General features: G+C 43.9%; 1 protein-coding gene across 2 annotated transcripts in view; it reads left to right on the top strand.

Moving 5' to 3' along the window:
* SMG1 (SMG1 nonsense mediated mRNA decay associated PI3K related kinase) overlaps window positions 1-27544 on the top strand; it is a 71336-nt gene that overhangs the window by 26242 nt on the left and 17550 nt on the right. For both annotated transcript variants that reach the window (XM_058157034.1, XM_058157035.1), the window contains exons 21-49: window positions 522-718; window positions 1011-1175; window positions 1692-1846; window positions 2597-2742; window positions 3517-3718; window positions 4596-4705; window positions 4868-5015; window positions 5110-5269; window positions 6596-6716; window positions 7428-7676; window positions 8966-9250; window positions 10268-10412; window positions 10998-11133; window positions 11797-12027; window positions 12140-12317; window positions 13115-13276; window positions 14226-14443; window positions 15191-15345; window positions 16521-16743; window positions 17484-17730; window positions 17863-18092; window positions 18548-18790; window positions 19736-19984; window positions 20945-21163; window positions 22600-22790; window positions 23421-23593; window positions 24586-24865; window positions 25463-25735; window positions 27255-27489. In XM_058157034.1, the coding sequence (XP_058013017.1) occupies window positions 522-718; window positions 1011-1175; window positions 1692-1846; window positions 2597-2742; window positions 3517-3718; window positions 4596-4705; window positions 4868-5015; window positions 5110-5269; window positions 6596-6716; window positions 7428-7676; window positions 8966-9250; window positions 10268-10412; window positions 10998-11133; window positions 11797-12027; window positions 12140-12317; window positions 13115-13276; window positions 14226-14443; window positions 15191-15345; window positions 16521-16743; window positions 17484-17730; window positions 17863-18092; window positions 18548-18790; window positions 19736-19984; window positions 20945-21163; window positions 22600-22790; window positions 23421-23593; window positions 24586-24865; window positions 25463-25735; window positions 27255-27489 (5726 nt within the window). The remainder of the gene's footprint in view (window positions 1-521; window positions 719-1010; window positions 1176-1691; window positions 1847-2596; window positions 2743-3516; window positions 3719-4595; window positions 4706-4867; window positions 5016-5109; window positions 5270-6595; window positions 6717-7427; window positions 7677-8965; window positions 9251-10267; window positions 10413-10997; window positions 11134-11796; window positions 12028-12139; window positions 12318-13114; window positions 13277-14225; window positions 14444-15190; window positions 15346-16520; window positions 16744-17483; window positions 17731-17862; window positions 18093-18547; window positions 18791-19735; window positions 19985-20944; window positions 21164-22599; window positions 22791-23420; window positions 23594-24585; window positions 24866-25462; window positions 25736-27254; window positions 27490-27544) is intronic.

Below are 27544 nucleotides of genomic sequence, written 5' to 3'. Positions count from 1 at the left end.
AAATATATATAATGTGCATTTTTAAAAAGCATTCTAGTTTACGTGTTGCTGAGATTTACAAAAATATTTCATTTTTTTTCCTAGACAAGACACAGCATACATAAAATTCCTATGCATTCTAATCTGGTTATAAAAAGAATTAAAAAATCCTTTTCGAATGGGATGGCAAATCAGACATAAGATTGTAGCCTTTTGGTTTTGTACCAACAAATTAGTGAATATTCTCATCGGAGCTTTGTGAAGGATTTCCCTTTTCTAGTATTTTCCTAGCTAGTTACACCCTTATCCCCATTGTTTCCTATGTGAGATAAACTCAGAATTTAAATAGTCATTATAATTATGAATCTATGGACAATTTTTGTAAACTCATGTATAAGGATGTCTGCATTCAATATGATTCAGTTCAAAATTCTCGGTGTGGCCATGGGATCTTTTCTGCCAGGAAGGGATTGCCTTTTGGGTAAAAAGGGTTAGTCTGGAACATTGTACTCTGATCTGTTCTGAATGGGTGCTGCTTCCAGGTATCATTAGAAGCCTTGCGGCTCACACCTTGAATCCGGATCAAGACGTCAGCCAGTGGACTACAGCTGACAATGACGAAGGTCACAGCAGCAACCAACTGCGGCTGGTTCTGCTCCTTCAGTACTTGGAGAACTTGGAGAAACTGATGTATAACGCTTATGAAGGGTGCGCCAATGCTCTTACGTCGCCACCAAAGGTAACTCCAGTCCCCCCCTCTCCTACTTACGTAGCAGCCTTAAAACATCCAGGTGCTGATCAATAGATCAGCTGTTGATTGGGGTTGTCTTCACAGTCCAAAGCTTCTTCTGAAAATAGACTCTCCACGGTTATGCTCCATGATGCAATGCAAACTTGCTTTCCATAGATTTAGCTCCAGTTTGTTTTTTGTTTTTTTACTACTGTTTTTACAGTGTACAGGTAAATCTTCCTGTTGTACATCTGTGAGTAAACAAGCAGTAAGTGAGGTTTCTCTCTCTCCATTTACAAAGGTAATCAGGACCTTCTTCTACACAAACCGCCAGACTTGCCAAGATTGGTTAACTCGTATTCGACTTTCCATCATGCGCGTTGGGTTATTGGCTGGGCAGCCCGCCGTCACTGTCCGTCATGGCTTTGATTTGCTGACAGAAATGAAGACTAATAATATATCTCAGGTAATGACACTTTTGGGCCTAATATTTTCATAGTTTTCTGAATAAATAACCGGGGGACCCAAAGGTTGCTGGCTTACTTATGTCCTATTTCCCCACCCCATGCAGAGTAATTATGTGATCAGATCTTTTAGTGACAGGTTCGCTGCCCCATTGCTGGGTGGGTGTGGCCTAGTTGGCCACCTGCACCACGGTGCGGGGGAGTGTTTTTCACCCTCCCCAGGCTCGGGGGGTTTTTCTTGAGCCTCCGGGAGGGCAAAAACAGCTTCCCCCAGGGTCTGGAGGCCCTGCCAGAGTAGGCCCGTTTTTGCCCTCTCAGTCCTTCTGTGCAGCCCTTTCTCTTACCTAGAATGATGAATGGGCTGCTTGGAGACTCCTGGGAGGAGTGGGGTGGGCGGTCCAGCCAGGGGTGGCATTTGGGGAGGGTCCACTGAACCCAGACGATCCTTGGCTAGAGGATCATCCGAACCACCAGGAACCCACCCCTGAAACTAACCATTTTTTGATCTCTGCTCCTAGGGAAATGAATTAGAAGTAACTATCATGATGGTCGTTGAAGCCCTCTGTGAACTTCATTGCCCCGAAGCCATTCAAGGTATAGCTGTCTGGTCTTCGGCTATAGTTGGCAAAAACCTCACCTGGATTAATTCTGTAGCTCAGCAGGCTGAAGGACGGTGAGTGGTTTCTACAACAATGGTGAATAAATATAACTTTTTCCCCGTTTCATGTTTAGACCCTTCCATGAGGGGAAGGGAGATCAAGTGGCATCGTGTGGGCTATGATACCTTTAATGTGATGTTGCAGTAGCTTGAAGGCGTCCCATTTATCGCGGTGCATACTTTTCCAGAGCATCCGTATAATCTAGTTAGAACTGAGACTGGTGCTTGGCATCTTTTGAAGAAAAATTTTAAGCTATCGTGTTCGTTTGATGGGTGTCGTTTATTCTCATCGTAGGCTATTGTGGTTATGTGGCACAGTATCGTAAGTACCAGCTGGGAGTAGATTTAGAACAGCCGTCTCCAAATTTACTAAGTTAAAACTTGTGCATTTCAACTCCCAGAATTCCTCAGCTTGTATAGAATTCTGGGAGTTGAAGTCACAAGTCTGAATGTTGCCACATTTGGAGACCCCTGATTTAGAAGGTAAGGGGTGGTGGGAAAGTAGAAGTTTGCAGCGTTTCTCTGAATAGGAGAACAGTGATGAACACGATGATGGGTTCATTTGCCCCTCTTTCTCCCTTTACTGAGAAGAGCAGCTGGAAAAGGCGAATTTGCGGGCTAAATCTGCGCTTCTGGTCTGCTCGTTGCCAAGCTATATGTAGGGCATTCCTGCCCAGCGATGAACATTCTATTATGGGATGGAATAAAGCAGCATAAGTAGTCACGGAAAGTTTTTGCTAACACCTGCAACTGACATTCTTGAAGGTTTGAAAAGGCAGCCATTGAGTACCAGGAGCATCTCTCTGCCATGACGGGGGTCGATTGCTGTGTCGCCGGTTTCGATAAAGCTGTCCTCAAGTTGGCTAATTTGAACAGTGGCAATAATGCCAGCCCGAAACACTCCCTAAATGGTGGGTATTAATTTTTTTTTGGAGAAACTGTGTTTGTTTAATCAGTTACTTAAAAGTCTGGGACAGTTGTGGATTAGCAGCATAGAAGGAAGGGTTGATGTGTATCTCTGTGTGTAGATGGAGATATTTAGAAATGAACATGCCCATAAGTGTAAAAAAAGAGTAAACTGCATGTTCCTTAAATGGAACAAGCAAGAATACAAGGTTGGCACCTTTGACTTAGTAGGACCTTATTTTGGGGATAGTTCATGTGTGATGGTTCTCCACAGGAAGCAATAATATAACCTCTTGTTGGCAAGGAAGAGGAAAAAATTGGCAGTGTCATTTTCTGTACCTTTGCCCAAGAAACAGATATTGCATTGACCCAAAGTAGCATAGGTGAGAATCGTGAGGCAGGGAAAATAAAACTCTTTCCAAAGGCCACAATAGATTATTTATTTATTTATTTATTGAATTTTTATACCGCCCTTCTCCCGAAGGACTCAGGGCGGTGTACAGCCGGAGATAAAATACAAAATATGTACAATTAAAACAAATTAAAACATATCAAAATTACAAAAACGGCTAATAATTAAAATTAAATTTAAAATATTTAAGAATATTAATAAAACCCCAATTTAAAAGCACCTCTAGTCGAGCTTTCATCCCAAGAAATGAATTCCAAGGTGTGTGTCGAGAAATAATATGTTGAATTAAATAAATAAAATAAAACATTTGAAAATATTGTGTCTTTTAAGTTTGTGGAGGGCCACTAATAGACTTTGGCTTATGCAGGAGATTCGCGGAAGATGGTGCTGACTAAGCCGGGGGATTCCTCCCCTGAAGTCATCAACTACCTGGGGAACAAAGCTTGCGAGTGTTACATCTCCATCGCTGACTGGTCTTCGGTGCAGGAATGGCAGAATGCGGTGCATGACTTGAAAAAAAACAGCAGCAGTGGCTCAGTAAATTTAAAAGCAGACTTCAACTACATCAAGTAAGTTCCGCTGGCTTGCCTCTGGCCCATCTAGTCTAGCAATCCGTTCTCACAGTGGCCCAAAAACTGCACAAGGAAGGGTCTCAGAAGGTAGCCTTCAGAGGCAGTCCCATTACCTCTTAAGAGCCATGGTCACGGATCTCCAGGCATTAATCCAATATAGCAGCTCCTTTTTGGCCCATCTAAACTGTTTTTTTGAAATACGTGTCAAAATTGAAATAGTAATGTAATAGCAATAACACTTAGACTTACATACTGCTTCACAGGGCTTTACAACCCTTTCTAAGTGGTTTACAGAGTCAGCCTATTTCCCCCCAACAATCTGGGTCCTCATTTTCACCCACCTTGGAAGGATGGAAGGCTGAGTCAACCTTGAGCCTGGTGAGATTCAAACTGCCAAATTGCAGTCAGCCGGCGGTCAGCAGAAACAGCCTGCAGTACTGCACTCTAACCACTGCATCACCGTGGCTCATAATACGGACCACTTGCAAAGATTTTGCACTTTGCTCATTCTGAATGGCATACTTTGTGTATGTAACTATTTACATTTTAGGATAGTCGTTCCAAAAAGCAATGCCCTTTGCTGTAAAATTCTGAAGGGCAAGGTAGTGGGTTGGATGAAAGGAACAGATGAGGCCAAAGAGAAAAGTAAAAGGGAAAACCCATTATCTTCCTCTCTTTATTTTTTTCTAGCATGTAGACATTCAACCAACCAACCAACTAATCAATCAATCAATATCTCCCCTCTCCCAAATAGTAGTTATCACAAAGAGAGAGACCAGTTTTTGTAGAGGTTGGAAGTGATGATTGCAGAAATAAAAGCAGAAAGCTGTTCGTTGCTGGGCTAAATTAAGAAGCGGATTTCATTTTATTACAGGTCCCTGAGCAGCTTTGGAGGTGGAGAACTTGCCGAATGTACAGAACAACTAGAGCTGCTTCCTGGGGAGGACATCAACCTGCTTATTGGAGGGGCCAAAGAAAAAATAGGTACCCCAAATTAAAGCTTACGTTGACTCACGGTGGGGTGTTCATCTTAATTTCCACACCCATCCATTGGTGGTAGTGGTGATGGCTTTATTGTGAGATTAAAACAGCCAGCCTGAAGTCGATGGATATTAGCAACTCTATATCTGCTGACGCTCGTTGTAGATATGAAGAAGCTCCTTCCAAACGTGTTGTCTCCCGATCCCAGAGAACTTCAAAAAGCCATCGAGGTTCAGTTGTTGAGAAGCTCCGTCTGTTTGGCAACAGCCGTAGGCTACCTCGACCAGGACCAGAAATGGCAGCCCATGACAGAGTGAGCATGGCGTGGTGGTTGGGATGGCCGGGATAGGTTTTATGGAAGGCTGGCAGCTCGAATAATTCTTGGGTGTGTCCGCTTGGTTTTCCAGGAACTTGACCAAGTATTTGAAGCAGACGTCCCGCATTGCTCTTGCGCCTTTACGGCTGTCCACCTTGACCATTTCTCAGTCTTTGCCGGTCCTCAGCACTCTGCAGCTATACTGTTCGTCCGCTTTGGAAAACACGGTCTCGAGCCGGCTGTCCTCCGAGGTATATATTTTTTTTTATTTTTTTTTATTTTTTATTTTTTATTAGATTTTTATACCGCCCTTCTCCCGAAGGACTCAGGGCGGTGTACAGCCGAAATAAAATACAGAGTATATACAATTAAAAGAAATTAAAAGAAGCTATTAATAAATGGCCGATAATTAGAAAATTTAAAAATTTACAAATATTTAAAATCTCTAAAACCCCAAATTAAAATCAACTATTTATGCCAGTCCTGCTTGAGTAAATAAGTATGTTTTTAGCTCACGACGGAAGGTCCGAAGATCAGGAACTTGACGTAAGCCAGGGGAGTTCGTTCCAGGCGTCGGTGCTCCCACAGAAGGCCCTACCCTGGGAGCCGCCAGCCGACATTGTTTGGCGGACGGCACCCTGAGAAGGCCCTCTGTGAGGCGTCTGGTCGATGGGAGGCATACGGTAACAGCAGGCGGTCTCGTAAGTACCCGGGTCCTAAGCCATGGAGCGCTTTAAAGGTGGTAACCAGGATCTTGAAGCGCACCCGAAAGACCACAGGAAGCCAGTGCAAACTACGGAGCAGTGGTGTTACGTGGGAGCCTCGAGCGGCTCCCATTACCACTCGCGCAGCTGCATTCTGGACTAACTGCAGCCTCCGGGTGCACCTCAAGGGCAGCCCCATGTAGAGAGCATTGCAATAATCCAGCCGAGACGTAACCATATGTCTTTGCCCCTCCTGAACAGGACAGGAGAGGACATCAGATATGGACGGGTGCTCTTGATTGCGACCTGCCCTGGCCAAATGTGTGACTTTAGAAACTCCGACCTTAAAAGACCTCATTATACAATGGAGAACAAAGTCCAGACCAGGCAAAATATTTTGAGAATAACCACCCAGGACTCTTCAAATATTAACATGCATCAATTAGGTTTATGGGGCTAAGATCAAAATCCTATTCTGCAATTACCTTGTTGCTTTTTTTTTTTTTTTGGTGGTTGTGGATTTTATTGTCGTAACCAATTTTGCTTTTTTTCACAAAAAATATTTAAAGATCTGTATGGTTGACCATCTTAAACAACTCTGGGCAGGTCACGATAGCAGTAAAACACTAACTATAATTCTAACATAATCATGAAACAATAAAAATATAACTACTGTAATACCAGAAGTCAGGTGGCATCACCATTGACTTTTCATTAGTCAAACCTATGATTAGTGAAGCGGTGTGTAGAGGGAGATATACAGCACATACTTTAAGAATGTGTCAGGATCCGTGTAGGACTGATTCTATTAGAAACTGGAGGAAACGGTGCCTTGCAGCCCATCTACTACTCACGCCCCTTTGTTTTTTACAGGATTGCCTCATTCCCTTGTTCAGCGAAGCCTTGCGTTCATGTAAGCAACATGATGTAAGGCCGTGGATGCACGCTTTAAGATACACCATGTTCCAAAATCAGTTACTGGAGAAGCTGAAAGGTATAGATGCTAAACCCACGTGCGTTTTGATAAGGCGATCTTAGAATTGGCCCTTTGACAAAAGTGTAGCAGTTCTATTAATCTATTAATATTAATCTTTGTTTCTTAGGATGAATGTTTCATGAATGTCTGTTCTGGCAGAATCTAAAGCTATTTCCCTCTATAGTATAGTTAAACAGAATTTGCAAAATCTCTCCACCTGATTTTCTGCCTTAAAGTTTAAAAAGAAGGAAAGACTTATTTAATCAGGATTTGTTACTCTTGGATTTAAGAGAACCTAGAAGTTGAGATCATATTTTTAAATAAAGGGAAACACTATTTAGATCCACTACTTGGTGATATTACTCAAGAGGAGAGATGAGATATCTTTAATCAGAATAGAGTTGGAGGGACTTTGGAGTCCTCTGCTCAAGGAGGAGACCCTATACCATTTCAGATAGCTGCCTGTCCAGTCTCTTCTTAAAAACCTCCACTGATGAAGCACCCAGAACTTCTGGAGGCAAGTTGTTCCACCGGTTAATTGTCCTCACTGTTAGGAAGTTTCTCCTTAATTCCAGATTGCTTCTCTCCTTGATTAGTTTCCATACTTCTTGGTGCTTTGGAAAATAAGTTGACAAAACCACCCCCCTTTTTTTATGCCAGCCCATCTTCTCTGTAATTTGTCACATCTGATTCTTTTAGTTCACCATTTTTGGACTTCTTTGTTTTCAGAGCAGAGTATTCCAGTTAAAAGCCATTTAATGGAACTGGGGCTGACTGCTGCAAAATTTGCTAGGAAACGTGGGAACGTGGCCCTGGCGACGCGACTGCTTGCCCAGTGTAGTGAAATTCAGCTAGGGAAAACCACCACAGCCCAGGATTTAGTCCACCACTTTAAGAAGCAGCCGGCACCGATTCAGATGGATGAAAAATGGGGCCCTGAGCTTGAAATAGAAAAGACCAAACTCTTATACACAGCTGGTAAGTGATGCTTTTGTAACTTTCTCAAAAATCACTTCAGTACTCACCATGTTTTCCTTAATTCATTAAATTTATCGTATTTTTCGGAATATAAAACGCGCCTTAATTTTTGGGGAGGAAAGTAAGAAAAAAGCTGATTGTCAGGTGGATCAGCCTCCCAGAATACCCCCAATCAGCTGTTCCCAGAGGTGAATTTTAGCAACAGGTTACTTGGTTGTGAGCTCTGTGCCTTGCTTTTTTTTTGGCTTTTTTTCTGCCTCTGAAAGCCTCCAAAACAGAACTTCAGAAAAAAAGCCTCTGAAGCTCTGTTTGGGAGCTTCTTTTCTGATGCTTTTTTCATCTTCTGAAACCTCCATTTGAGAAGCTGGGCAGGGCTGTATTCGGAGTATAAGATGCACCCAGATTTTCACCCTCTTCTTTGGGGGAAAAAGGTGTTTCTTATACTCCGAAAAATACAGTAAATGTTGCCCATCTCACTATCTCAGGGGGTCCCAACCTTTTCTATACCCCACACCCCTAGAACGCTTCTGATACATTCTTGCACCCCTTAAAATAATTATATGCATATAATTATACATATTCACTATAACTTTGAAACTTCTAGTTTTCGCATCCCCTGGAATATTATCTTGCACCCACGGTTGGGAACCCCTGCAGTCTAAAGCAACTCTGGATTTATCTGGCTTTAATGAAATTTTTAATGATTTGAGAAATTAACCTATATCTAATTTTCCACATGGGATTCATATTACGATGAAAATTTAAACGTGACTTCATCTAAATTCATGGTAAGAGTCAGATTGGTGTAGTGATGAAGGCAGGAGACTGTGAATTCTAGTGCTGCCTTAGGCACAAAGCCAACCTTGGGTGACCTTGGGCGACCCTTTCTCTCAGCCCTAGGAAGGAAGCAATGGCAAACCATTTCAGAAAAACCTCGCCAAGAAAACTGCAGGGACTTGTCCAGGCAGTCTCTGAGAAGGGGGAAAAAATAGAACAGTTCTTTCCTACATTAGCAGTATACCAAATGGGGATTTTAAACTCTTTTAAGATGATTCTTTCTGAAACTCTCTTCCAAGTTGGAAAGTGGCAAGACATTTTGAGAAACACCTCTGCATCCAATATTCTGGGTTATTGCAATGAATGTTATAGTGTTTTGGTTTTTATCGGTGATGCTTTATATCTGTCCCTTTGTGCCCCCTCCCTCCCCCGTGGGTTGTTAAAGCAGAGCTGAAATGCCAGCTTCTCATTCTACCAATGTCTGCCTCTAAAACGGCCTTCCCTGTTTTCAGGCCAGTCCACCCACGCCATGGAAATGCTGAGCTCCTGCGCCATATGCTTCTGCAAATCTGCCAAAGCCGAAAGTGCTGTGGCCAAGTCCATTCTGACCTTAGCCAAGTGGATCCAAGCCGAGTGGAAGGAAATTTCAGGACAGTTGAAACAAGTGTACCGGGCGCGACAGCAACAAAATCTTGCGGGCCTTTCCATGCTATCCAGAAACATCTACACCTTGATTGATCTGCCATCTGTTAACTCCATGGACGAAGAGTATCCGAGGATTGAAAGTGAATCCACAGGTAAAAAAGACCCAGAGCTGGGCTTTTTTTTTTTGCTTTGTCTACATAGGAGGTAGAGGGGACGCGGTGGCTCAGTGGCTAAGATGCTGAGTTTGTTGATTGAAAGGTCGGCAGTTCAGTGGTTCGAATCCCTAGTGCCGCGTAATGGGGTGAGCTCCCGTTATTTGTCCCAGCTTCTGCCAACCTAGTAGTTCGAAAGCACGTAAAAAAGGCAAGTAGAAAAATAGGGAGCACCTTTGGTGGGAAGGGAACAGTGTTCCGTGCGCCTTTGGTGTTTATTCATGCCGGCCACATGACCACGGAGACATCTTCAGATGGCGCTGGCTCTTCGGCTTTGAAACGGAGATGCGTACCACCCCCAAGGGTCCGGAACGACTAGCACATATGTGCGAGGGGAACCTTTACCTTTACTACATAGGAGGTGGTTGATGGACCAATAGCAGATCCCACCTCATTCCCTGCACACCCTGTTCCTATTCTCCCCATTTTTTTACAGTAATTTTAATCATAATTTATATTTTTATTGCTACTATATCAATCCATCTATCCATCCTCCTTTTTTACCGCCCTTTAATTCCTTAATTTGGGGTAGAGTGGATGGATCTGAGCATTTACTGGCCAGAACGCCACAGGGAGTTCACAGCAAATATTTTTTTTTTGTGCCTGAGGAGAGAAATATTTGCTGCTACCTACTGTCAAATTTCTGAGTGGGAGGCGAGTGTCTTTACCACTAGGCCATCACACTGCTCTTTGTCTGTCTGTCTGTCTGTCTCTCTCTCTCTTTGTATAGTTTATTGTTTTTACCCTTGTAAGCCGCCCACAGTCGCCTCGTGGTGCGATGGAGGGCAGCAGACAAAACTAACAAATAAATATATAGGTCTTTGATAGTCTGGCATCATGCCATTCAGCTGAGATCTTTATTCTCTTTACTTTTTAAAAAAATAAGCACTCAAAAGATGGATCACTGGCCTTTTTCTCCTTGAGACAACCACACTATGCTTTGTTCTCTTTCTCCAGTCAACATCGGTGTTGGAGAACCTGATTTCATTTTGGGGCAGCTGTATCGTCTCTCTTCAGCCCAGGCTCCCGAAGTAGCGAAATCATGGGCCGCTCTAGCTAGCTGGGCTTACAGATGGGGCCGAAAGGTGGTTGACAATGCCAGGTAAATCCAGTTCTTTAAATTGAGGTGGCTCTGAATACGTCTCAAACAATGGTAGAATTCAATTTTTTTTTACTACCGGTTCTGTGGGTGTGGCTTGGTGGGCGTGGCATGGCTTGGTGGGCATGGCAGGGGAAGGATACTGCAAAATCCCCATTCCTTCCCCACTCCAGGGGAAGGAAATTGCAAAAATCTCCCACTCCACTCCAGGGGAAGGATACTGCAAAATCCCCATTCCTTCCCCACTCCAGGGGAAGGATACTGCAAAATCCTCATTCCCACCCCATTCTGGGGCCAGCCAGAGGTGGTATTTGCCGGTTCTCCAAACTACTCAAAATTTCTGCTACCGGTTCTCCAGAACCCGTCAGAACCTGCTGCATTTCACCCCTGGTCTCAAGTTAATAACTTTCTGTAAATGGACTTCAAGTGGAATCAGTATAAGCCTGTCTTGTCTAAAGCAGGAGATGGTAATTGAATAAGCAGACTGAACAGTAGGATATTTTTTTTGGGGGGGGGAATCATTCTGGCAAAGCTGTGTTAGCACCACCCTAACAACTTAACTTTTGGAAAAATTCTTTGATGTTACAGCCAAGGAGGTGTGCGCTTGCTGCCAAGAGAAAAATCTGAGGTTCAAAGCCTACTTCCGGAAAATATTACAGAAGACGACAGAGAGAAAATCTACAACATTCTTGGACAGGCAGTCTGCCGGCCTGCTGGAATTCAGGTTAGTCTAAAATTTGCCGCTGAATAATGGCTGAAAACAGTACTGCCCTTGGTTACAGAATTAGAGTTTTATATATGGCTCTGCTAAATGTTAATCAAAAGGCCAATGTCACTAAATCACTGTTGCATGGGTATTTCTTTATATAACGTATTTGAGGGCCATGCTGTCTTGTACAGTCAGAGAAGAACAAGATATGGTACTTAAAGCATTGAAAATATAAACGATGTCACTTTGGTGCAAATCAACGGACATTGTGAACCTGCTTAAAACTGGCTTGCTTAAAAATTACCCTTGACTGTAATACCCTGTTTCCCTGATAATAAGCCCAATCTGGCTTGCATCTGAGCGCATCTGAGCCAAACCTGAGCGCATGCGCTAAAGTAAGCCTCCCCTTGAAAAGAAGCCCTCCCCAAAAATATTTAAATGCAGAGCTAGAAATCAGGTAAGACGGCAAGAGGAGCCCCATCTTGCTCCATGCGCCCCAAAATAATAAGGCAATCCCCGAAAATCAGGCCAAGCGCTTATTTCAGGGTTCAAAAAATATAAGACAGGGTCTTATTTTCGGGGAAACACGGTAGGATGAAAAAGGTTTTATTTGCCAACTTGTAATCTGCTCTTGATGTTACCCAGGGGGTTAATCTTTACATTTAAATCTCCCTTCAGGATGAGGATATAACCCTTCAGATTGCGGAGAATGAAGACAACGAGGAAGACGATATGGTGGACGTGATCTGGCGCCAGTTGTTGACAAGTTGCCCCTGGCTCTTGGACCTGGAAGAGAACTCCACCGAGGGACTCATCAAAGTGTGGAGGAAAGTTGTAGACAGGATCTTCAGCCTTTATAAGCTTTCCTGCAGTGCCTATTTTACTTTCCTGAAACTTAATGCTGGCCAGGTAGGCAATTGTGCGTTTTGATTAGTTTGCCAAGAGAGCCGTTCAGCCGCCGAGGTTTGTAAAAAGAACTGTTGTCTCAGCAGAGCTGTTTTTTCCTCTTTGGGGCCTGTAGGTTCCTCTGGATGAAGACGATCCCAGATTGCACCTCAGGAATATTTCGGAACAGAGCACTGATGATGTCATCGTAATGGCCACCTTGAGGTTGTTAAGGCTGCTTGTGAAACACGCCGGGGAACTGAGGCAGTATCTCGAGCACGGACTGGAAACAACTCCTACAGCTCCATGGCGAGGTATGGACATTTTTAGCAGTTCAGAATTCTATTCTCTTAGTTTCTCTTCAAGCTGTTTGAGAGAGATAAAACCTACTTGAATTTATAGGCTACAATTAATTGCTTGTAATTATCCCCATGCTGATTATCTTTGCATTTCATGGGGCTAAATTTTGAACATGGTAGACCTGGTAAAAATACAGTTTTCCTCCCTTCCTTAAGGAACTTAAGGAATTTTATTCATTTGTTAAACTTACATGCTGCCCATCTCATTGTTGAGTTGAGTATTGAATTGAGTGTTTTATTTTATGATATTGTGGGATACTTCACAATTGTGTGTCCGTTTCTTACCCTGAGTTTCACAGTACAGAAATGGAATCTTTTGTGCATTTAGAACTCAAAAGATATTTTCTTGACAGGGTGTGAAAATGTATGATAAATATAGAATATGAGTGAGACAACATTGCTAAAAAGGCCAATGAATTTTACGGATATATCAACCAAAACACATGCTTCAAAATATTGGCTATATTTGGCATTGTTTTGAGTTCAGCCCTTAAGAGTTCTGCACAGACTGGCTTCTGCTGGGCAAGATAGCTAGTTGCAGTAGCACTTCTAACTTACAAGCATTTTCATGCTTGAGCTGTAAAACAGTCAAGGACGCTGCATGTACTAACAAGAGATTATATTCAGTAGTAGCTTTTTCAAGGCAATAAGACTTAATTGCAGTTTTAAGTGGTCAAATGCAAAAACAACAATCTTTCGGTGGCGGCGTGCCAATCAATTCTTTACACTGTCTGCTTTTTGTCTTCGTAAAGGCATAATTCCTCAACTCTTCTCACGTCTAAATCACCCGGAAGTGTATGTTCGACAGAGCATTTGCAACCTTCTCTGCCGAGTTGCCCAAGATTCTCCTCACCTCATCCTGTACCCTGCAATTGTTGGCACTATTTCTCTGAGCAGCGAATCTCAAGCCTCAGGTATATTTGATTCGGTATCTTTTGAAATGCCTCATTTCTGTAGGTTGTTTTATCTTTTAGCCGTGTTGCCAGTCTTTTTGCCAGCAAATGGTATGTATTGCGGGCTTTATATCTATTTCATAATGTTTTTTTAAATGCCACAGCATCTTGCTAGGACAGGGGTCCCTAACTGGAACTGGGCTATACAAGCAAGCAAAGTTTCATCTGTGCATGCGCCGGATCTAGGTAGTCTTGTAAAATTGTGCCTGGAAGCTTTTAGATTCGGGTTTTCCCAGATGTGTCAATATGTCATCTCTAATAAAATGGAATTTTGAGGAACCTGTATCCTCAGAGTCTTCTTTCATTGGGGGTGTTACTTGGAACCCTGACAGAAGCCCCATTTTATAAGCATGGCTTCTTTTGTAGGTGATCTTCCAGATACATACCATGTTTCCCCGAAAATAAGACCCTGCCTTACATTTTTTTGAACCCTGAAATAAACGCTTGGCTTTATTGCCATGCGCTCAAAAGCCCGATTGGGCTTATTATCAGGGGATGTCTTATTTTGGGGGAAACAGGGTAGACATACACAAATTTGCCCTATGCCAAATTTCATAAATAACCCAAATTGTACAGGTAGTCCTCAATTTATGACTGACCTGAAAAGGGGCACGTATGACTCTGATTCGAATTTCTGACGGCAAGTCCCCTTCTGCAGTCAGGCTCCATTATGGTTCTATGTTGAGGACTACCTGTATTGATATTCCGTTGGAAAAATGACATCATCCCTGCGGGTGAACACTGATTGTGGCTCAGATCCACCATAGCTTATCTTTATGTTGGACCAATATGGGCTCACACTAGTCTGAGGATGTGTAGATAAACTAATCTACTTAAGTCTGGCAATCTCTGGTCGACTTTTGGATTTTTGCCTAGTAAAGCTTAACCATCTTTTCTCTTGAAAACTTAGGGAGCAAATTCCCCTCGGCAATCCCTACCTTTTTGGGCAACATTCAAGGAGAAGAACTGCTGGGCAGCGAGTGTGATGGGGCAAGCCCTCCAGCTTCTCAAGAGAGCCTAAAGGATGAGGCCAAACTGGGCTTAAATGAAGACCAGGCAATGATGCAAGACTGCTACAGCAAAATTGTCGAGAAGCTGTCAGCTGCAAACCCAACAATGGTGTTACAGGTATAGTTTCTGTATTACTTTTGCTGCTTGTGTTTAATTCCATGCTTTTAATAGTTCTGGCTTAAAGCAGGAAGGAATCAGTGTTCTTTGCCTCTGGGAAAAAGAGCCTTGGGAAATCCTTTTCTGCCTTTGTACCTGTTCTGACCTACGCTTCCCCAGCAGCACCATGCCGAGTCCTCGTCCCTATAAACGCCTTTTATTTAATTTACAGTGAATTCCTCTCCAGCAAAGTTTTTCCTCTCCCACGGTCTTGCAAGATAATTCCCAATTACCGACCTTTATCAGGCTTGGAGAGTAGCCAGGCCGATATCTTTCAGACACCGCAATACTTAGCAAGAATGCAGGAATGAACTAATTGTCTCCTGCAAACTCCCCCCCCCTTTCGTTCCTCTTTTATCTCCTCTGGGAGGGGCCCTTCATCGTTCACCTGTGGCCTTACTCCCAAGTCGACCCTTGTTCCTTAGCTGTTTCCTTCCTCTGACAACTGTGCGCATTCACATACTGGGACCAGGCTCCAGCTATTCGTCTTCCTCACTGATGTCTGACTCCGAAGGCAGCTGATAACTGGCATACGGCCCTGGCCCCCTCTCTGCCTCCAATGCAGATCCCTCATCAGAGCCTTCCCCAGACTCTAGGACTGGCCCATGTTCCTCCCCAACCTCCTCACTGTCCGAATCTGCTGCCAGCTGTGCTGGCAGGCTACAACAGTACCACTAAAATAATTTTTTTGCGTTGATATCAATCTAGGTTCAAATGCTTGTAGCCGAGCTGCGCCGAGTCACCGTTCTCTGGGACGAACTTTGGCTGGGTGTCCTTTTGCAGCAACACATGTATGTCCTCAGGCGGATTCAACAACTGGAAGATGAAGTGAAGAGAGTCCAGAATAACAACACCTTACGCAAGTAAGCTTTCTCCCCCAATGCACAAGATGACGCGCTGCCTTCTGAAATGTCCTCTGAGAATTTAGTTGGATGGTTTCTCAAGCAACTTTTACCAAAAAAACAAAAAACAAAAAAAGCCTTTCTGAGTTTCATACTTTCCCCCTGAAAACAGGATGCTCTACTTCCCAAATTTGCAGTCAGGTTAACTGTAAATCACAAGAGACGTTGACATCAGTACAAAAAGTCCATAGTCTCTTCTGCGTACAGGTAGTTCTCAACCTGTGGCTTAATTGAGCCCTGAATTAGTGTTGTACATTAAGTGGGTCACCACAAAGACCGAGCCTATGTTATGACCTTTATTGTGGCAGTCATTAAGTGAATCCGTTGTCCACAACGGGTGATGGTCAGCTGTCCGACTAGTGAATCCAAAATAAAGAAACACACTCGGGAGCTTTGAAATCACAAAAGTAAAACTTTTTATCGGATGCACCATTTTGGTACTGAAGAAATAAAACCAGCTCTGGTTTTCCTGGGCAAAGGCTTGCTTAGTTTAAACAGCAGCTTTCCTTTCTCCCACCTCTGAGTGATCACGTTGTCTAGTTATGAGATATCCTTTTGTTATGGGAACAGTCCATCTCTTTCTCTAGCACCTGCAGTGGTGACCTTGATGGTTTCCAGGCTCTCCCGATCTGTGCACAGCTGCTCAGCATTCCATTCCACCCTTCCCTGTCTCCCAGTTCATTGGCGAGGTGAATAGCGATAGAGTTCAAAAGAAGCAAAGTGGTTCAGTCTTGACAGTGGTTTTGCCAGAAACAGAAGCCTAAATTGGGGGTCATGTGAACACGGGATACTGCAAACCATAAATGCGGGTTAGTTGCTGAGCATGGGACCTTGTCATCACATGTCCTTGGAGGGGGTGGGGGCAAGCTGTCGGAACTTTGAATCTGGGTTATAAGTTATCCTGGGGACATCTGTCCTAACTTTGAACGATCACTAAGTGGCCAATCGTAAGTCGAGGACTACCTGTGCCTTTTTTATGACTAGGTAGAAATTAATTTTCTCAAGATTTGTAATGGAATGCTAATAAAAACTGCACAATTTTTAGGGGGGAAAAATGGTGCCGATGATATCAGTTGTTCTTCAGACAAGGGACCGTTTCCCCTAATTGCTCTTCGTTTCTCCCCTCCCCCTTTAAGAGAAGAAAAAATAGCCATCATGCGCGAAAAGCACACAGCCTTAATGAAACCCATCGTGTTTGCTCTGGAACACGTGCAGAGCATCACGGCAGCTCCCACCGAAACGCCCCACGAGAAGTGGTTTCAGGATAATTACGGGGATGCCATCGAAAATGCCTTGGAAAAGCTAAAGAACCCTTCAAATCCCGCAAAGCCGGGAAGCAGCTGGATCCCTTTCAAAGAGGTAGGTGTTTTCCCCCACCTGCTTATTTAGTTGAAGTAGAAGAAACTTCACTATGTGTACATTAAATCAATGGTCCCCAACCTTTGGGGCACCAGGACTGGTTCCGTGGAGAGAAGTTTTTCTGTGGACCGGAGGTGGTGTGGTTTCACATGCTGCCTGCATCCCACAGATGGGGCTTTGTTTGTTTGTGCGGCCTGGTTGCTGATATGCCACGGACCAGGGACCCCTGCATTAGATATTTGGGTGGGGATATAGCAGACTATCGAAGAGTTCATTCTTGATTTGCAAAGTTTGGTATTGCATCCCTCTCCAAGTGAATTCTGATTCCCAAGGAGAGGGAATGGAAATCCCTAGATCCCAAGATAAAGCCTCAGAATGAAATCCATAGATCCCAAGATAAAGCCTCAGAATGAGTAAAACTCTCCCTATATAATGAGACAAATTTTTTTTTAATGGTTCCTTTATAGAATGTAGAGTTAATACATCAACTGGAATAATTCAACATATTGGATCTTTTTTCCCCCTTCTTTTTAATAAATTTATTTATCTCCAAAGTTAAAATATAAAATTGGGAAAGAAAAAAACAAACCAACAAACATCAAAAGCTGACTATAAAAATAAAATATGTGTGCAAAATAATAACGGACTAAAGAAAGGGACCGTGGAGGTGGTCTAGTCCAACCCCGTGCTCATAACGGACCTTTTCTTTTAACCCGTCTGTGTTTTTTTAAAAAAAACAGGTGATGCTCAACCTTCAACAAAGAGCCCAGAAGCGGGCCAGCTACATTTTGCGCCTAGAGGAGATCAGCCCCTGGCTGGCTGCCATGACCAACACAGAGATAGCTCTCCCCGGAGAAGTGTCTGCCAGAGACACCGTCACCATACACAGCGTAGGAAGCACCATCACCATTCTGCCCACCAAAACCAAACCGAAGAAGCTCCTGTTTCTGGGCTCTGATGGGAAAAACTACCCGTATCTTTTCAAAGGTAAGGCGTTCGGGGCTAAGGAATTATTTTAGCCCAACCACCTCAATGTCCAAATCTGCTGCCAGCTCCCCTGGTGGGCCACAGCAGGAAGGAACGTCACACGTAATCTTCCTCATGTGCTTTTCCTCATAGGCCTTGAAGACTTGCATCTGGACGAACGCATCATGCAGTTCCTGTCCATCGTCAACACCATGTTTGCTACGATCAATCGCCAAGAGACGCCTCGTTTCCATGCCAGGCATTACTCGGTGACTCCCTTGGGAACAAGATCAGGCCTGATTCAGTGGGTGGATGGAGCCACACCTTTGTTTGGGCTCTACAAAAGGTGGCAGCAGCGGGAAGCGGCGTTGCAAGCCCAGAAGGTAAGCACAATGCAGGGAGGAGGGGTTTCCCACTTTTGAAAGACCGTACATTGTTTGGCATTCACTTGTTTTCATGGTCTGGTTGGTGGCATGCTGCAGACCAGTGCTGGTCCATGGACTGGAGGTTGGGTACCCCTGGCTTAGAGCTTAGTAATCAATATGGTATTATTTCTCCATTACATAATAAAGTGGATACAAGATGCATCAGCTGACAGGCAAGCCGCATAAACTTTAATTTAGAAGTGTTGTATTTTCTTGTCCCATCCAGAATAAAATGGTTTGAAATGGGAATAGTAAAAGAGTAACTCCTTAAAGATTTATCATCCATCATAAATTATTGGGTAGCTAATAATGTGTAATATTACATTCAACGTGCGGCACCATTATTCTAATAACATTCTTTAGATTGAGCTGAGCTGGGCAAAGTGCATTTAACAAACCGTTTTTATGTGCAGGATTCTTATCAGGCCCCACAGAACCCAGGAATCGTACCCAGGCCCAGCGAACTCTATTACAGTAAAATTGGACCAGCCTTGAAAGCAGTCGGACTTAGTCTGGACGTCTCCCGTCGAGACTGGCCCCTGAATGTCATGAAGTCTGTTTTGGAAGAATTAATGGAAGCCACACCACCCAGCCTTCTAGCTAAAGAGCTTTGGTCGTCATGTGCCACACCTGATGAATGGTGGAGAGTGACCCAGGTAATACATTAAAGACTTTTCAACTTTTCGGTTGGATTTGCTAGACCTTTCTTTTTTAAAAACAACAACAACACTCAGAGTCCTTTCCAAAATGGTTTCTCTCCCTTCAGAAAGACATAATAAACAGACATGATTTAGAGCTACATAATGACTCTGGAGGTCCATTAATTTTTATTGTAACACTGGCAGTTCTAAACGCTTGTCCATGTGCAGGAGAGGGGCTTGGAGGATAATTCCAGGTCCAGGTTGAACAGCCCAACTGGCTGTTCAACAACCCTGGAAATGGAGAAACAGGCACACACAATTCTCCCTGTCTGTATGACACACATCCCAAAAACATGATTACATTTACCGCGAACTGATTTTGTGCATATGTTGATGTTGTTCCCTTGAGTGGTTTTTCCTATTCAGAACGCATTTACGTAAGCATTGGAGAGCAGGGGTGTTTGGGGAAAAGAGTTGGTGAGAAAATAGATTACCGTATTTTTCAGAATATAAGACACACTTTAGTTTTTGGGGAGGAAAATAAGAAAAAAGCTGATTGGCAGGTGGATCGGCCTCCCGGAATATCCCCAATTAGCTGTTCCTAGAGGTGAATTTTAGCAACAGGTTCCTTGATTTTGAGCTCTGTGCCTTGCTTTTTTTGGCTTTTTTTTCTGCCTCTGAAACTTCTGGAACGCCGTTTCAGAAAAAACTTTTTTCTGCCTCTGAAAGCCTCCAAAACAGAGCTTCAGAAAAAAAGCCTCTGAAGCTCTATTTGGGGGCTTCTTTTCTGAAGCTTCTTTCAGCCTCTGAAACCTCCGTTTGAGAAGCTGGGTGGGGCTACATTCAGAGTATAAGACACACCCAGATTTTCACCCTCTTTTTTTGGGGGGGGGGGAAGGTGCGTCTTATACTCCGAAAAATACGGCATTTACAGTTTAAATTTTTGCTTCCTCTTCCAAGTCGTACGCACGGTCGACTGCAGTGATGTCCATGGTTGGCTACATCATCGGTCTGGGAGACAGGCATCTGGATAACGTGCTGATCGACATGACGACCGGAGAAGTTGTGCACATTGATTACAACGTTTGCTTTGAAAAAGGGAAGAGCCTGCGAGTGCCAGAGAAAGTCCCCTTCCGGATGACCCAAAACATTGAAACTGCCTTCGGAGTAACAAAAGTGGAAGGGGTTTTCAGGCTTTCTTGCGAACAGGTAAGCGGGAAGGATCAGGGCTGAAAATGGAAGATTAGATCCTTGAGAGCCTGCCTTTCTCTTTCATCAGAGGTAATGGTATTACTTGCAGTTAGGCCTCAACATACAACCGATCACTTACTGACCAAAGTTATGAAGGTTCCTCCTCCTCCCAAGGTGTACTTACGACTTGGTTCCAAAGTTCCGAGGCCACTCCCCACCCACTTGGTCATGTGACCACATTTCGGACGCTTGGCAACAGCTCCCATTTATGAGTTTGCATTTTTTAGCTAAAAACCAGTATTCCAGTATTTCAGCAAAAACATCCAATAGCGAATAAGGGATTCACTTCATAACCGTAGCGTTTGCTTTGGGAAAAAGATTGCTAAATCTGATCCGGTAACATGATGAGCCGCTTTAGAATTGTCATGACAACGTCCATAATGGGTGGTCTCCATTATGGTCATAAGTCGAGGATTGGCAGTATCCCCTTTTGAAAGAGAGATGCCTAGGACCTGCTGCTGCTAAGATGTTGGACAGAAACACTCTGTAAACGTTGATCTGGGCTCACAGGCAGGGGTGGGCTGCTGGGGGATTGCAGGGGTTCGGGAGCTAAGATTCTGTGCAGTTTGGGAAACCCCCAAATCCCACTCCTGGCTGGTCCTCCCTCCCCCTTCCCAGGAGTCCCCATGCGGCCTGTTTTGGATGCAGGTAAGTGCAGGGCATGCATGGAGGCTCGGGGAGGGTGAAAAACAGGCCTACTGGAAGTTTGGTAGGCCTCCAGAGCCTGGGGAGACCGCTTTTGCCTTCCCGGAGGCTCAAGAAAAGCCTTTGGAGCCTGGGGAGGGCAAATTCCACCCCCATGATGCAGGAGGCCGACTAGGCCACACCCACCACGGCCAGCAACCAGGCAGAGAACCTCTTGCTAAAATTTTTGAAGCCCACCCCTGCTCATGGATAATGCAGCTGCTCTTGAAACAGGTCCTGCACATCATGCGCCGAGGACGGGAAACTCTGCTGACGTTACTCGAAGCTTTTGTCTATGACCCGCTCGTCGACTGGACCGCAGGTGGCGAAGCAGGGTTTGCTGGTGCTGTGTATGGCGGCGGGGGGCAGCAAGCAGAGAACAAGCAGAGCAAAAGAGAAATGGAGAGGGACATCACCCGCAGCCTCTTCTCCTCGAGAGTCGCAGAAATAAAGGTATCGGCCTCCCTTGACACGGGTTTGAGTTTGAAAGACCTAAATGTACTAAATTTGAGGAGTACCATGTAAATATTAAGGGATGCGGTGGCTCAGTGGCCAAGACGCTGATCTTATCGATCGAAAGGTCGGCGGTTCAGCTGTTCGAATCCCTCGTGCCATGTAACGGGGTGAGCTCCCGTTACTTGTCCCAGCTTCTGCCAACCTAGCAGTTCGAAAGCATGTAAAAAATCCAAGTAGAAAAATAGGGACCACCTTTGGTGGGAAGATAACAGCATTTTGTGCGCCTTTGGCGTTGAGTCATGCCAGCCACATGACCACGGAGACGTCTTTGGACAGCGCTGGTTCTTTGAAATGGAGATGAGGACCGCCCCCTAGAGTCGGGAACGACTGGCACATATGTGCGAGGGGAACCTTTACCTTATGCAAATATTATTGGCAATAATCATTTCAGTAACTTTAAATTATTGTACAGAGATGGCCTTGAAGAAAATATTCAACAGCTGTTAAGAAAACTTCAGCTTAGCCTGTGAGAGAGTAAGAAAGAAGCTTAAGATTGCCCCTCCCTGATTCTCTTTCTTATAAAAATGGGGGTGGGGGTGGGGAAAGAATCTCCATTAGGCTTTCTAAATTCTCTTATTCTACCCATTAATAACAAAGTAGAGTAGCAAATAGTCCTTGGGTAAACTGTTACCTAACCTGGCTTATTTTTAAGGATTCACCATTGCACTATTTCAAATTTTCTTTCAGACAAAAGTTGATATACCATATTTTTTGGAGTGTAAGACCGAATGTAGCCCTGCCCAGCCACTGAAACCTCCGTTTGAGAGGCTGAAAAAAGCACCTCTGAAACAGGTTTCAGAGGCTGAAAAAAAAGCAAGGCACAGAGCTCACAACCAACGAACCTGTTGGTAAAGTTCACCTCTGGGAACAGCTGATTGGGGTATTCCAGGAGGCCAATCCACGCCCAATCAGCTTTTTTTCTTATTTTCCTCCCCAAACACTAAGGTGTGTCCTATAGTCCGAAAAATACGGTATATATTTTAAATTTTAAAATGATTCTCAGCTACAGATGTGGAAACCAAAGATCCTAAATTATTGCCATAATAATAATGAAAGGATTCTTAACCACTGAGCCATGGTGGAGCAGTGGTTAGAATGCAGCATTGCAGGCTAATTCTGCCCACTGCCAGCAGTCCGATTCCCACCAGCTGAAGGTTGATTCCTCCTTCCATCCCACTGAGATCGGTAAAATGAGGACCCCAGAGTGTTGGGGGTCAATATGCTGACTCTGTAAATGGCTTAGAGAGGGCTGTAAAACACTGTAAAGACATAAGTCTTATTGCTATTGCTATTTTGCTAACTTACATCCACTAAAACCCAGGAAACTTACAATACTTAGTTTACCTTACTTATAATGTAACATTTGTTCACAGGTCAACTGGTTTAAGAACAGAGACGAAATGCTGACTGTCATTCCTAAACTAGATAGCAGTTTAGGGGAATATTTACATTTGCAAGAGCAGCTGACAGATATTGAAAAATTACAAGGCAAACTATTAGAAGAGAGTGATTATCTGGAAAGTGCCGAAGGAGTTGAGCATCCATCTCACACACTGCAGCACAGGTAATTATTTTTGCTAAATGATGCTTACGGTTTGGTGAGTCTCAAAATTCAAAAATTTATGAAACCCTAGGCAACTATAGTTGATAGATTATGCTGTGGGTCTTAAGGTGAGGAGACCTGGATACTAAGTCTTGTTTAGCACTTAAAAAAAAAAGAACTGCCACGAGGCTTGCAGTCATGCCAGTGAAGGTTCAAGGATTTTAGAAAAATGTAAAAAAAAAAAAAAAAAAGGAATCTGGAAGTTCATTACGGTGGGCTTGGCTGTTTACTTATGGTTGATCCCTTCTGAAAACACACGTGAATTAGGAGCATGTAAGCCTTTAACATGTTTATCAACTGTTTAGGAACAATTTTCACCTTGCAGGGAGATGAGTGGCAAACAAATTTAATAAACGGAAATGTTATGATGCTACTCAATTCAGTAATTTTTAAAGGACAGTTGCTAAACCAGCTCTAGATTTTTAAAATGGTCTGCTCAGAAATAATTAGTTTTCAATCCACTTAACAGATGTGTCCAAAGAATAATATATCAGATGATGTAAAGTTGATAACGGCTGTCTAGAAATGTTGAGTTCAGCTATATGTCTTCATGCCCCTCCTCCTTTTTTTAAAAAAAAATTATAAATACAGATATTCTGAGCATACCCAGCTGCAGTCTCAGCAGAGAGCAGTGCAGGAAGCAGTCCAGGTGAAACTGAACGAATTTGAGCAGTGGATCTCGCACTACCAAGCTGCATTTAGCAATCTGGAAGCTACTCAACTTGCAAGCCTGCTTCAGGAGATCAGCACTCAAATGGATCTTGGTACGAGACGGAGGGTTGGGCCTTTTCTGAGACAGCATGTGGGGATAGGCCAACTTTATTTTTATTTTATTTTCGCTTTATTTTGTACATGCTCACAGTAAGGTGCAGTCATTGCAAGTAGTGGTTTCAGAGGCCAATATAGGGAGCCCTTCACTACAGCCATCCATGTGGTTGTTAATTAAGGTATTAATGGCCAGCTATTAAGTTTGTTTGTTTTTCTTTCAATAATTTTTGCTTGGTGCAGGGATTTACAGATGACCCTTTGAATTCCAGAGAGCTTTTCTCTCTAACACAAAGGTGCTTTTTTTACCCCAAAGGCAACTGGACTTTCTTGGTTTTTTTTTTCTTTGAAAACATTTCGCTTCTCATCCAAGAAGCTTCTTCAGAACTTTTTCGGAATTCAAGAAGCTTCTAGGATGGGAAGTGAAATGTTTTGAAGGAGGGAAAAAAAAACACAACCCCAGGGAAGTCACAGGTGCCTTTTGGGAAAAAAGCACCTTTGGGATAACCATGACCGGGATGATTGAAAGTCTCCATAGACCAGGGGACCTAACCCCCGGGCCCTGAGCTGTTCAGAACTGAGCCGGCTGAAGCGGTGCAACCCCGAGGGCATGCATCCGTGAGTGGCTCACACAAATGGAGCTGAGTGCGTGTGCACACCGAACCACCCTTTCCCCCAGTGGTGGAATCCATTTTTTTTACTACCGGTTCTGTGGGCGCGGTTTGATGGGCGTGGCAGGGGAAGAATACTGCAAAATCCCCATTTCCTCCCCACTCTGGGGCCAGCCAGAGGTGGTATTTGCTGGTTCTCCGAACTACTCAAAATTTCCGCTACCGGTTCTCCAGAACTTGTCAGAACCTGCTGAATAGCACCCCTGCCTTCCCCACTTCCCCTCCAAGCTGGTTCAACAAAAGGTTGGGGAACTCTGCCATAGATATTTCTCTCTAACGAGTAGATTTGAATGGTTTCCCTGGTGGTTCATTTTTTTAAGGTCCTCCAAGCTACGTGCCTGCCACTGCCTTTCTCCAGAACGCGGGCCAGGCCCACTTGATCAGCCAGTGTGAACAACTTGAAGGAGAGGTTGGTGCTTTTCTCCAGCAGAGGCGCTCAGTTCTGCGCGGCTGTCTGGAACAGCTGCACAACTACGCCACCGTCGCGCTGCAGTATCCCAAAACAGTGTTCCAGAAGCACCGTGTCGAGCAGTGGAAGGTCTGGATGGAAGACCTCATTGTAAACATGACCATCGACCGTTGCCAGGATCTCTACCGGAAGTAAGCTCGCTCTCTCTCTCAAACCTACAGAAGGGAGGATCAAAATAATTAATTTCCTCCGACTTGACTCATTAAAGTGCTATATATTGGCACGTGAAGTACGCACTTTTTTCCCTAAAGTATTTTGACCCCTGCATCAATTGTGTGCTTTAAAGAGGGGTGCGGTAGCCTAGAGGTGGAGCTTTCGCCTCACAATCTAGAGGCTGTAAGCTCGATCTTAGGTAGAGGCAGATATTTCTTTCTCTGGGCACAATGAGAATATATCTGCTGAACAAAACTCCGCATTGGCAACAGGAAGGGCATCTGGCCATTCAAACAGTCTGCTAGCTGCATTCAGTTGCCCAGACTCCACCCAGCAAGGGATTATGAGGTCGTTAAATGATGATGATCAATTGTGCACTTTAACTTTGCCAAGCTCGGCTGCTTTTTAGCACTTTTTTATTAATATGCCATTTCCAATGTTTTCTCTGAGAAGATTATAGCGCTTTGACGACGGGACACAGCTCATGCTCAGCGGTCCAGTTTGGCATTATAGCAAACCATGTAGCGGAGTGTTCCTTTAAAAAAAAATCATTTATAATTTTGTTGCTTTCCCAGGTATGAAATACAGTATGCCCCTCAACCTCCTCCGGCGGTGTGTCAGTTTATCAGTACGACGGAAATGACTTTGCAACGCTACGCGGCAGATATCAACAGCCGGCTGATCCGGCAAGTAGAACGGTTGAAGCAGGAAGCTGTCACGGTTCCAGTGTGCGAAGAGCAGCTAAAGGAAATTGAGCGTTGCATTAAAGTCTTCCTCCACGAAAACGGAGAAGAAGGTTCCCTGAGCTTAGCGAGCGTCATCATTTCTGCCCTCTGCAGCCTTACCAGGTGAGATGCTTGGCAAAAATGGACTCACGAGTGGCTCATGTTTTGTTTTCAAAACGTCTTTGATCTTCTGGTTTTACAGGTTATAATGTTTAAAACACGGTGAATACCTTACCTCCATTTTTATTTATCCTGTGTGGTGCTTAGTGATTTATATAAGGATAACCAGGTGGTTGTTAGTTGCGAAGTCATGTCTGATCCATCGTGACCCCGTGGACAGAAGTCACCACTGCCTATTATTTTTGCTCTTCTTACACAATCCCCCTTTTACATATTTTGCCATGTGGGCAAAATTTAGTTGTCTTAGTTGTCGAAGGTGATAGATCAGTATTTCACTGCCTGACCCTTTCCAGACGTTGTTGTTGTTGATGGTTGCGAAGTCATGTCCGACCCATCGTGACCCCATGGGCAACGTTCCTCCAGGCCTTCCTGTCCTCTACCATCCTCGAGTCCATTTAAGCTTACACTGACTGCTTTAGTGACTCCATCCAGCCACCTCCTTCTCTGCCGTCCTCTTCTTCTTTTGCCCTCAATCGTTCCCAGCACTAGGCTCTTCTCCAGGGAGTCCTTCCTTCTCATTAGGTGGCCAAAATATTTGAGTTTCCTCTTCAGGGTCTGGCCTTCTAAAGAGCAGTCAGGGTTGATCTCCTCTAGGACTGACCGGTTTGATCGCCTTGCAGTCCAAGGGACTCGCAGGAGTCTTCTCCAGCACCAGAGTTCAAAGGCCTCCATTCTTTGGCGCTCAGCCTTCCTTATGGTTCAAGGACAACCAGGTATTAGTAGTCTAAAGTTGAACAATGGTTGTGTTTTGACATACTGATAATCTTTGAATTGCGACCATAATTGGGATCAGAATTCTCATTGCTAAGTGAGGCAGTTGTTAAGCAGGCTGCATCGAATTTTATGACCTATTTGCCATAGTTGTTAAGTGAATCATTGTATTCTTTTAAGTGAATTGAGCAGTTATTAAGTGAATTTGGCTTCTCCCATTGATTTTGCTTGTTGGAAGCCAGTTGGGAAGGTCGCAAATGACAATCAGGTGACCTGAGGACACTGCATCCGTCGCAAATTCATGCCATTGCCGAGCACCTGAATTTTGACCACGTGCCTGTCAGGATGTTGCAGGTAGTTAGTTATAAGTGTGAAGACTGGTCCAAAGTCACTTTTTTTTCAGTGTTGTAACTCTGAAAGGTCAGAAATTAATGGTTGCAAGTCGAGGACTACCTGTAATCCATTTCTCGTAATTTCATAAATAACTACTGATATATTGTAAAACTCTTAACCTCCGTGACATTTTAGATGCCCACATTTTCTTATTCATATTTTACTATTTGTACTTTACTCTTTTATTTTACTTATTTCCCCTTTGTCTTGGTTTTTATTCCTTCTTTCAAGTGCTTAGTAACAAACTGCCCCAGATGTCATTTAATACATCCCATCAGCTTTCAAAATAAATAAAATTCAAAATAGGCTTGGGAGGGAGAACATCTGCCTTTACCAACCAAGTTAATTTCTTACCTAGGCGTAATTTAATGATGGAAGGGGCCGCATCCAGTGCCGGAGAACAGCTTGTGGATCTGACGTCCCGCGACGGAGCCTGGTTCTTGGAGGAACTCTGTAGCATGAGTGGCAACGTCACTTGTCTTGTCCAGCTACTCAAACAGTGTCACCTGACCCCTCAGGATTTAGATATTCCTAACCCTGTTGAAGCATCAGAAGCTATTCACCTCGCTAATGGAGTTTACATCTCCCTTCAGGTAAAATGTGCTTTTAATACATCTGGTTACTCTGCAGAGATTCTGTTGGGATAAA

This window comes from Ahaetulla prasina, chromosome 14, assembly GCF_028640845.1.
Source record: "Ahaetulla prasina isolate Xishuangbanna chromosome 14, ASM2864084v1, whole genome shotgun sequence".
NCBI classification, from domain to species: Eukaryota; Metazoa; Chordata; class Lepidosauria; order Squamata; family Colubridae; genus Ahaetulla; species Ahaetulla prasina.
This window is presented reverse-complemented; position numbering and strand designations above follow the sequence as displayed.